Below are 12,031 nucleotides of genomic sequence, written 5' to 3'. Positions count from 1 at the left end.
TTCCATTGCCTAGCAAGCAGAGGCAGCTGCCTGTCAGTTACTACCAGTTGCTGTCATGGTGAATACGGACCCTGTGTGGGGATGTCTTCCCATTTTTCCACCCCAAGATAAAAACAGCAATCCAGATTCTTAAGTGAAATCTTTCAATTTTCAAATGCTGGCAACTAAGTCAATTTTGGGCTTCCAAAAACACCCTTCAATCAAACAAAACACATCTGTGAAAGGCATCCAGACTGCAGGCCTCGTTCACCATGTACAGCTGGTTTGCAACTGCTGATCTAACAGACTGGACTCATGAAAATTGAAACCACCACTTCACACCCACAAGATTAGCAAATGCTAAGAAATTTGTTGAAATCAAAGGTTGCCAAGAAGCGGAGCAACAGGCACGCTCAGACACAACTGCTGGAACAGCCATTCTGGAAGATAAATCATGTTATCTTATAAAGATAAGGATATGCATATCTTATTACCTCCAATTCCATTCCTAGACACTCTAGGGAAATTGTTGCAAATATGCACAAAGAAACATATATAAGAATGTTGATAGCTGCATTGTTTATTATGGTAAGAAATTGGAAACAAACCTAATGCCAATTTGCCAGAGAAAAACAAACGAAGCACACTCTAGAATAGAATGAAAATAACTAAAATGTTCTCAATTAACGTGGACCTGGTGTGTCTTCAAGGGTTAGGTTCACGTGACCTCTAAGATCTTTCCATCTTTAAAAAGAAACATTCTTAGATATTACTAACCTACTGTTAGTGGAATTTTTATTCATTCAGCACCCATGAGCATCCATATGGAGCCACTCCACTGGGGAAGCAGTGGGGAACTACAAAAAAACTTCCTGCCCTAACAGTGTGGTAGGAAACGGCACTAAGTAACCCAACAAGAAAACAGAGAATCATAAGTGGTGAAAAAGCAGGGCTATGTGAAAGCATTAACAGAAGAGGAACATAGTGTAGATGGAGAGGGGAGGAGTCCTCCATAGAAGCGTCATTGAAGTTGAGACCTAAGAAGTTAGCCAGGAAAAGAGAACAGAATAAATATACCAGGCAGAAGGAATAGCCCTGCAAAAGGCCCTGAACCTGGAAATGGCTTAGCATGCTCAGAGGAACCCAGAGAAGCTCCGTGTGGCTGGAGTATAGTGCACTAACACTGGAAGGCTTGCTAGTGATGAGGAATCGTCTGTGTTCAACCTTCCATCCAATTTGCAAGATGCCTGGCAAGCCAGAGTGACGTATGAAATCTAAATGACACAACAAACTAACTGGATTTAACCCACAGGCTCTTGCTGCATTAACATGAAGTTATACTCAATTACCCATCAGCTAGAAGAAAGAGAACACTGAGCTCAAATGTCTCCCTTTGGCTCACGCCGAGGGATCACAGTAAGGTTAAGTCCAAACACTCAGGGGATCAGAGTTCATTACCCAAAATAGTTTCAGATATTGAATATAGACAAATTCATGTGAGAGACTCGGCTTCATGCAAGAAAGTTATTAGAACCATTCAGTGATTGTTTTTCTCATGGTTTCTAATTCACGAATTGTTTCGTCTTTATGTCATTTCCCTACAGAGATAGAGATGGAGATAGAGATATAAATAAAGATATACAGATATATATACCGGGGGTGCCAAAAAAATGGATACAAGTGGACACTTTGGCCAACGTTGCTCAAGCAGTTAGTTTACCCTAATCAGAAGTGTCTGGACACTGATGGGAACCACTTTGAGCACCTCTTGTAATTACAGAAGTCAAACGTGACTTGTGTTCATCTTTTGTTATCAGTATATATCGAATATTACAATTTTAATAGTTTTTTCCTTTGTTAAAGTGTGTGTATATATTTTTGGCATCCTATGTATGGGTGTATATATATATATATGCACACATGTTACCACCCCACACACACACACACCACATACACAAATAATTTCAGAATCTAACTTAAAAGTTTTCTGCCTTTGCTGTTTGATCCTTGGTGCCTTGGCCAAAAAATAAAACCCAGCTGAACACAGCTCAGATGCTACAGTGAAATGTCAAAAACATTGATCTCCTAGGTAGTTATGAATAGGACAACAACAGGACGCCTTACAACAACCCACCAGAGGCCTAGCCGTGGGCACAGCCATCTTTTTGGAACAGGCAGGCTGTATTTTAATCTCAGCACTGGCTTTTGCCAAAAGCCATGCATAACTAATTTTGCAGTCAGATTCCACAGAAAACTAGTCAGTGTTTGGCGAAATCTCATGGAACATCCAATTTCCTTTCAATTTTTCATTAGTTTGAATTAAAAATCAAAAAAGCCAACAAGCATGGTTTGCACGGGCATTTCTAAATGAAGACAGTGGCATTCTCTTTCATTTTATCGTTTATAGAACCTACCCCCACTCCTTTTCCTCCTCCAGTCTGAACGCAAAGGGAGCACGCAGAGCAGAAGTGTTCTGGAACTGTGGGCAAATTCTCTGGCAGGATCCACACCTGAAACAGGTATCTGCAAAATGTCCCATAAAAAAATTGAAAATACTGTGGTGTCTCCTTGTATAACATCAGGGGATTCATAAAGTCTACTGTTATCCATTCTCAGATACTTTTTGGAATGGTGAGGTCAAATCTTCCGCGAGTTCTCAAACACTGCCTACCTTTGGATCTTCTCCTACCTCCCTGACCATATATATTCATTCATTCACTCTTGAAATACATTCTCTGAATAAACTGGACAATTCATTTTTTCTCCTTTTGTGCTCAGAAATTTTCTATTTCCATATTTAAATTTATATTGGTCTCTTTGTCTGAAATTATTCTCTTTCTTCCCCATCTTCAAATTCTGTCTCAAATCTTGTATATTTACAGGAGAAATGTCTTACTCTGCTTTCCAACTGAGTGTGGACTCTCCTTCCTTTATGCATCCACACATACTGTGAGCACCTCCCTCCGGCTATTTCTTATGCTTTGTATAATAGACAATTATGTATGAGTCTTGGGTTCCCTGTTGGACCATTAGGCCCTTGAGGGCAAGGACTGCAACCTACTCATCTTTATTGGTCTTTATTACCAATACTTATGGTAGATACTAAATATGTAACTAGTGGATAATCTGGGAACAAACTTGAAAAAATACTCATCTGTTCTACTCTTGTTTTGAGACAAGAGTATTAGTAGAATTGTTTGGTGATAAGGTCTCATAAATCTGACTTGAATTAGCTTCAGCAAAAAATAGAAGTATTGGTTGATGCAACTGAGAAAGTCATGGATTGCTGGGTGTCACTGGGAATCCCCTCCCTCTGTCGGTGCTGTTTGGCACTGTGTTGCTTTGTTCTCAGACAAGTTCTCACAATGCCCCCCAGGCTTACATCTATGATCTTAGCAAATTCTTAGGAAAGAGAATAACCCTTTGCTAAGTTCCGGGATTGAATTTCTGACTCAGCTAAGGTTGCATGCACAGCCCTGGACCAATCACTGTGGCCCAGGAACGTGGTTCTCTACACTATCGCATTCTAGAGGGGATGGAGGACTGTCCAGGTTGTCTAGTAGTTTTGTGAGAAAAACAGTCTGATGGGAACATGTAGGGTGGACTGATTCCAATGACAGAAAAAAGAGAGGAAGCAAAAATGACATTTCAATTCTAAGACTGGGACCTCAATTCCCCCCTTTGCAGGAAAGATCAGCCAAACCAGATGGGCAGAAAGCATCCCAGGAGACCAAATCTGAAAGGCCATGGGCAGCCTGTGGACAGGACTTACCCTCAGGCCACAGAGCAGTGAGGGAATCATGGATCAACAACAGAACAGGAATCAGGACACTGGAGTTATCTCCTTTGCTCTGCCACTCTCTACATGGTCTTGGGCAAATTACTTAACCTTTCTGGACCTGCGTTTCCTCCTTTCTAAAATAAGCCTGGAGGGCTTTGTGGTCACTGACTTCCTTTTCTGTTCTTATATTCTGCAGAGCTATTTCTGGAGGTGAGTACCATGTGTCCCCGAAAATAAGACCTAACTGGAAAATAAGCCCCAGCATGATTTTTCAGGATGACATCGCCTGAACATAAGCCCTAATGCGTCTTTTGGAGCAAAAATTAATATAAGACCTGGTCTTATTTTCGAGGAAACACAGTATAACTGATTCTTCCTTCATAATAGCTCTGGAATGCACTCCTCCCTGCCTAGTAGCCCAGGTCTTCAATCATTAAGAGTGTCACTCTTCTACTTATCAGGTGTGGGATCTTGGGCAAATCACCTAATCTCTCCTTGCCTTAGTTTCCTTGTCTATAAAATGGGAATAATAGCAGCCTCTATTTCTTTGTGTTGTTGTGAGGATTAAATTAAATGAATGTACTCATACATAAAGTGCTTAGAACAGATGAAGCAAATGTTAAGTACAACATAACCATTAGCTATTATCAAAATTACTCATGGTGTGTCTCCTGATTTCTCTTAGAATGAGGGCTCTTGAAGCTAGGACATGGGAAAATGAACAATGTTTGATAGATACATCCCCTTGGTCATGTATAGAGCTCGGAAGTGGCCACAACGACAGTCTCCTTTGGGCTTGAAGAAGCAAAGCAGTGCATTGTGGGTATGTGGCCATATTGTCAGATCCTCAAATTAGACCATATGATTTCACAAGTCTGATTATACTTATTAGGCTAGTGAGAAAGATCATTTGAAATAAAAACTGCCCTGCATTCTTGCTATAATTGTGGGTAAATTTCATTTGCCTGAATCCACATTCCTGTCCCATCAACAAACACTTGAACAGCTCAAAAAGAAACACTACTTGCATTAGATCCAGAGCCAGTCAGACTGTACCTTGCTCCCTAAGAACTGCTTTCTAGATGCCTCAGGAATAGAATAGCACTTAGGGATATAAATATCTCTCTCTCTCTCTCTCTCTCTCTCTCTCTCTCTCTCTCTCTCTCTCTCTCTCACACACACACACACACACACACACACACACACACACACACACACATCCTATTTTTCTCCCAAAGGCTGAAGTTCCACCAATTTCAGATTCCTCCAGCAAATTCTAGATGAGTCATTTTCCAAAATCTCCCTTGTCAGGACTGCCTCTTAGTGCCAACTTCCTCTGTGCAGAAAATAAAATAAAATAAGAAGACATAAAATTGATGGGTCCTGCCGGCTTCTAAAAACAACTTTATTTCATTTACAATGGTTATTGGGAATTGTTTCCAAAACCCAGGTTCTTATAGTGGTGCTTCTCTGCTACAGAGCTGTCTTAAGGCTGAGGGCAGAGGACGAGAGACCCTGACTGGCCCTGAACACTGAGGGCCTTGGTCAGAAGAGCAACTCGCACCTGTGTTTGTGCTTTCCAAGGGTTTCATTTCTATCACTGTACCCATTTCTCACAACGACCCTATGGGTAGGTACTATCATTACTGCCATTTTACAAGATAAGGCCACTGTGGCTCAGAAAAAGGAAGTGACTAAAGAAAAAGCAAGTTCACATTTCAGCTGGACCAAATATTCATCTCCTTGGGATCCTACTTCAATGATCTTTCCCAAGGATAACAAATAGGATTTTCCTCATATGCCATTTCTAGCCTCTGGTGGCTGACCAGAGATATATCATTGAGAAGAATTCTAAGGTCATGCCCAGGGTTGTGACTGATTAGCAATGTCTGGCGTGGCATGGATAAGAACGTTCCAGATATTTTCCATCTTACACTATACCATAATATCTATACTCTTTAATTTTATCCTTATATTTCAGCAATCTATAGATCATTGTCTCAGAAGTATCTCTTTTCATTTGAGCAAGTAAGCTCAAATACACTTAAACCAAAAAAGGCAAATTTATTATAAGAACATGGAAGTTTCTCTTAGAATCCAATGATTGGAAATGCTGACGGGCCTCTCCATGGACTGAAACCAAGAAGGGAGGTGTCATCAGGAACCCAGACAGACTTTTCCTGTTATTTTCTTTGTCTCTGACTCTCTGTTCCTAACTCTTTCTAGCCCTCTATACACCCCACCCCACCCCTTCTTATTTTCTATCTTCTCTCTCTCTCTCTCTCTCTCTCTCTCTCTCTCTCTCTCTCTCTCCCTCCCTCCCTTCCTCCCTCCCTCTCCTCCTGCATCTACTTTTAGTAGATACATTTTTAAAAGGCACAATAAAAAGATAAAATTAATTTTGAAAATATATCTTTAATCAATATATTTAAAATATAATTTAACACGTAATCAATATAAAAATTTTAATGAGATATTCTGATTTTTTCTTTATATTAAGTCTTTGAAATCTAATGTCTACTTTACACTTACAGAATATCTCAACATGGATTGGCTACATTTTATTTTTTATTTATTTATTTTTTCAAGGTGCTGGGTAAATTTTTATTGAGCCTTTTAGTTTACAACATGAGGTAAAAGGAAAATGAGTTCTCCTTAACCAGTATTTTACACAGCTGTAGTAAAATATTTTAAACTTCAGGGATTTATAACGGATTACAGTTTTTAAAAGTTGGGAGATCAAGTAAACAAGTTCTAACTTAACTCCTTGAATTTTTCAGTTGACTTTTCCCTTACAATAGTAACCAGGTGTAATTATTTACATAAGCTTCTTCAAGGCCATTGCTGATGTCTTTAAATCTGAAGCATTGCTATTTCAATCAATATCCACTAATTCCACTTCAAAAATGAGTTTTGCATTTGGTGGAATTTTGGCATCAGGCTGTCCTTTCTTTCCATAAGCCCATTCTGGTTCAATCTCTAGTCGAGCCTTTTCTCCTTTACTCATTGTCAAGAGTGCTTCATCCCATCCTCTGATAACTTTGCCTATTCCAACTTTAAAACTTAAAGGCTTGGCATTTTTCTTCTTCTTTGAACTCGTTTGAATATTGGTATCAAAAACAGTTCCATCCTGTAGTGTTCCTGTATACCAGCAGTGAACAACATCTCCCTTTTTGGGGTAGTTGGTTTTATCCCCTTTTTTAAGAACAGATTTTGTGTATTTTGGTGGACCCTCATCCAGAGTCTCTTCAGACTTGGTTTCTTTGGGTTTATCTTCATTAAGCTTCACATTTTTCACCTGCTCGGACACTTTACTTATACTTTCAGTACCCTTGAAACGCTTACTTTCAAAAAGATGGTTATAGGCTGTAACCAAATGGTCCTTGTTAGCTGTCTTGGCCACATTTTTAATGTTTCCTAATAACTTATGTTCTGCAAGAAACGAATCTGAACCGTGGTCCTGTAGAAACTTGATAATGTCCTTCTTGGGTAGCTGTTCGCTGTGCAGCTGCTCCACGGTCCAGGCCCGCTGTGGAACGGCAACCACCATCTTCCCCCGCTGCCTCTGCTTTACTCGGATTGGCTACATTTTAAATGGCCAACGTTTTGTGGCAACAAAACTGGACAGCACAGACCTAGAGTTCACCTGTCTTTGATTCTAGCTACCAGCTGGGAATGGTTAGCATCTCTGAATCTCCATTTCAGTCTTTCTGGACAGAGAACCTGTTTGACTCACATGGAGGCATGTGTCTATATCTCATCTAATGAGCCTTGGCCAAAAAGGCAAGGATCACGTCCTACAGACATGGTGGCTAAAAAGGAGGGCAGTTCTCAGAGAAGAGGATGGAGGGCTGGCCTGTGCCTAAAGGATATATAACACAATATTTACAGAAGACTTGTTAGGAAGAAACATCTAGTGTCACCTGAATTCTCTGGAAGATTCCAGAAGGTCTCAGTAATCTTGCATTTGGGGAATATAAGACAGAGACACTCCTCAAAGCAAGAGCGACCCCATAAGAATAGTATGCTGCCGCTGGCGGCGGGGAGGGGAGATAAACCAAGCATCCTCCCCTAATTCAAGGGAGACCCAGAGCCGCCCAGAGAGAAGAAACCACTGTGCAGGATAAACTCCGCGCTGGATCAGAAGCCTGCGGTGGAGGCTGGGAAACAGGCATTATTATGATCACTTCCTCAAGTTGAAGACTCATCTTCAAGAACAAAATTAATCCAGAAAGGACGGTCCCATGCAGCATGGGAATCTGCCCTGGCCCTCTGGCCCCCCAGGCTCTGGGATAGAACATTTTTCATGCCACTCGCCAACACCAAGAGCTCCCCTTTGTACAGACGCCTTACAGTTACACAAACAATTTTTGTGGGAACATCCAGTAATCTCTGGTTTTGTTTATGGAAGCTCTTCAATATGAAGAAGGCTTAAGTCCTTAATGAGAGAAGAGGAAACAGCTGTTTTTTCTCTCCTCGGGATCCTGAGGCCTCTGAAACAGCGTATGCCTCTTACTTAGTCAGCCACGACCATTTCTATGAGGTGATTGTGTCAACTGTTTGTCATGGTTCCTCACCCAAACATGTCCATTTAGCCCTCAGGTAATAACTGACAGAGAAAGACGTCACCGCTGTGCATAATGGCTATTCTGAGGAAAGCAAATGATGGGGGCAAGGTGAAAAAGCGATAGGGTGAGATTCCTGGTGTCTCTTTCTTTGTCTGAGGCCAAGCCATACTATCAGTGTTTCTCAAAGTGTAGTCTAAGGAAGATGGCTTTCTGCATTTCGACACTGTCTAAGGTATCACCTTGCACTTAGGATAAAATCCAAACTTATTCTCATGGCCTCTAAGGCTGTCTATGATCTGGCCCCTTCCTACTTCTCTGACTCCATCTTGTAGCTCACTTTAGTCCCATACTGGTCTCCTTTCTGTCTCTTGAACATGGCAATTCCTCAGAACCTCTGCCTAGAACCCGCTTCCCTAGCTCTTTGCACGGCTGGGTCATTCTGACGGTTCATGAGTCCGCCACATGTTGGCTCTTCACAGAGGCCTCCCCCTGGCTACCAAGCATAGAGGAGTCCCTCACTCCTCCCTGCAGGCCATTCTTCAACTCATCACTCTTCCTAACTTGGAATGATCTGATTTCTTCGTCTTTATCTTCTCCACTGGAATGTGAGTTCCTTAAGAATAAAGACACATCCGGCTTACGAACTGCTGAACCCCAGCGTCCAAAACCGTGCCCGACACATACTAGGATCTCAGTATTTGTTGAATAAATGAGTCAATTATCTGGACTGGCCCAGACCCACTAAATCATATCCTCTGGGAGCAGTGCCTGTAATCAGTATTTTTTTTATAAGTGTTTAGATGATTTGCATATGTCCTGGGGTTTGAGAAAAATTGCATCACATGTACCTGCCTGGTCAACAGCTCTGGTCAACTTTCCCTTTTATCCTCAACCTAAAGGCTCTGTCCTGCCCAAGACTATGGGGCAAATTAGAGGACATTTAAGTCTCCTCCAGCTTGGTAGCTCAGTTTGTCCTTCCGGTAACTATTCACTGAACAATGACGCATGAGGGGTGTGAGATAATGACTTTGATGAGGATAAGCGCCAGGGAGATCTTCTTCATTGCTTATTCCTGCTCTTAGCAGAGTGCCTGACATACAATCAATCAATAAAGAAAGTAATGAGCGCTGAAAGGAATCCCAGGCAATGTACTAGATACCAATATGACAGACCTGTATATAGGTACAAGTTGCTCAGAATCTAGAAAGACAGAAATGAAATGTCTAACTAGAATATAAGCTACACGTACAAGGTGTTGTGGGCTTCACAGTGAAGTAATATTTGAGCTGCACGTTGTTTTATTTCTTCTGCATCCCCTGGATAACCTCTCGTGTCAATTATTCGTAAGAAAAATATTTTCGTTTTCTTGAGAGATAGAGAAAAAAGTTTGTTTCTTGGCTCCATCTCTTTCTTACTAACTGTGCAAAATTAAGCAAACCTCTCTAGGCTTCAATTTCCTCCTCTTGCACCCACTTCAGAGTGCTGAGGTGAGAATTACATAAATTAATACACATGAAAAGCTTAGCCCAGTACCTGAGACATAGTCAGCACTCAAAATACATCAATTATTATTATCATGTAGTTGTAACTCCCTCTGAAACCCCGTTTCTAGCCCCATTCATGCATATGGAAAAAAATGCATTTTTACAAATTCATTTTTCAATAGCTAAAGCAAAAGGGAATATCAGTTTTAGCCTCTGCCCAAGTTAATACAAATCCCAGGTTAGTGGAGTCTGAAATTAATTGGCTTTCTTCTCCTTGTAACATTGTAATTTAGAATGAAAAGTATTTTCTCCCTAGATGGGAGAGGAATTTCACTGTTACTTCACACAGAACCCTGTCCCTATGGTTTGCTAAAGCTTTTGCAAAGCAATTTTATTACAATGAAATCACATGTTCAAACTCAAGTCTTTTACTATGTGAAATTTTGACTTCAGTAAAACAGAACTTTTAAATAGGTAGATTATTGTCCATGCCTTGGAGAGGCTATGAATCCCATGAAATGTGTGGGCAGTGGAGTTTGTTAACAGCTCCTCATTTGCCAGTAAGTTCCTGGACAATACGATCTGGGCTTTGTGGTTACTGAAACCACATGTCCTGCCTTGCCAGGGGCAGTCCTAGTTTATGCCCATTATTACTGTTTAATTCATAATAATACTTTTTTGCACTTTCAAAATTGTGTCAGTTTGGGTGACACTTACAAAGTCACCCTAGTCACTGCTCTTCATGTCTGCCTATTGGAGAACCCGAGACCCAATATGGAGAAATAATTATAAAAACTACATTTGCAAAGCTCTAGCTATATGCTGATCATTCTCCATGTATTGTTTCACTCACTGCTCCCATCAGGGCTCATATAAAACTTCCAGAAGACTTGGGCACAGAAAAGATGACAGTTTGCCACTGTGTGCCTCAGTTTCATCATCTGTAAAATGGATATGATAAGAGTTGTTGTCCTGAGCATTAAAGGAATTACTGCAGGCAAAGCTCTTAGAACAGTGCTTGGCATCTAAGTCCTCAAGAAGTGTTGTCTGTTGTTATTAGTCATCTCTCCGGTGTCACCTCCCCGCCACACACATACATATGACACACACACACACACACACACACACACACACACCTCTCTCTCTCTCTCTCTCTCTCTCTCTCTCTCTCTCTCTCAGCCATGTTGGTTTTTTCTTCCAGTTATTCCAACAAGCCAAACTCTTTTCCTCTCAGCGTCTTCACACATGCTGTTCCTTCCTGCTGGAATGCTATTCCTTTCCTCTTTGAAGGGCCAATTCCTGCTCATGTGTTGAGCCTTACCCAAATCATCACCTGCTCAAAGAGGCCTTCCCCAACCTTCTTCAAAACACAGTCTCACTCTCTCTGTCTATTATATTTCTCTGTTTATTTCCTTCCCAGCCCTTCTTGGAATCTAAAATAGTCTTATTCATTTGTCTTACGAACTCTTGCCCGCTGCCACCACTGCCCAGAATGTTAACTGTTCTGCTATTCTTGCATCTGTGCCCCTAGCACGGCACCTGGCATGATGGATGCTCAATCAAGATTTGTTGAGTTGCATTTCCCAAACTTAATAAATGAAAACTTCAGATTCTAAATGCAGGTCAGGTTACAGCCAGAGACCCCACGGGGAGAGGGACATGGTGTATTGTACAAATGGTTTTCTCTCCCACCACAGGAACCTGTCCCCTTCGAGAGCTCTGAGCCTATGACTCAGCATTCCCTCCCAGGAGCCTCCCTCCCACTTATCTCCTAGTATGCATCGTTGATAGTGGAGTTAGATGGTCACGCTTACATATTTGTTGATTTGGGTCCATTTCTGACACCCTGCGGGGAAATGGGAGTCTTCCACTGTATATTTGCTTAGAAGACAGTGAAAGCTTTCTCACAAAACTCTCATTACCTGTGTTTGGGGAGCAACGGTTTTACTGAAGGCCTCAGCACATGGCTTTCTGAACCAAACAGTTTCAAACCTGACTCCTGTGGGATTTGGAGAACCTGAATTAGGTTGGGGATTTTCCTGTCCTTGACAGAATGCAAGGTTATTAACTTTCTCCTGCCTAAGGGTCACCTACAGATCGTAGTTAAAAATGCACATTCCCAGAATGCCACCCCCCCCCCCCCGAGAGGCTGAATCAACGGGGCCTGCATGATCGCAGTGGACGCTCAGACTATCTTTTACAGCGGCAGCCATGCTAGG

At 41.5% G+C, this 12,031-nt stretch overlaps 1 protein-coding gene across 1 annotated transcript; it reads right to left on the bottom strand.

The window, feature by feature from the left end:
* Positions 1–6,353: 6,353 nt before the first annotated feature.
* LOC117016773 (peptidyl-prolyl cis-trans isomerase FKBP3-like) lies at positions 6,354–7,329 on the bottom strand. The gene has a single exon (XM_033096462.1). It carries the CDS (start codon positions 7,308–7,310, stop codon positions 6,636–6,638), a length of 675 nt encoding a protein of 224 aa, XP_032952353.1. The 5' UTR covers positions 7,311–7,329; the 3' UTR covers positions 6,354–6,635.
* Between the last annotated feature and the right edge of the window lie 4,702 nt (positions 7,330–12,031).

This window comes from Rhinolophus ferrumequinum, chromosome 24 (assembly GCF_004115265.2).
Source record: "Rhinolophus ferrumequinum isolate MPI-CBG mRhiFer1 chromosome 24, mRhiFer1_v1.p, whole genome shotgun sequence".
NCBI classification, from domain to species: Eukaryota; Metazoa; Chordata; class Mammalia; order Chiroptera; family Rhinolophidae; genus Rhinolophus; species Rhinolophus ferrumequinum.
Note: the sequence above shows the minus strand (reverse complement) of the source record. Positions and strands in the feature narration are given on the sequence as shown.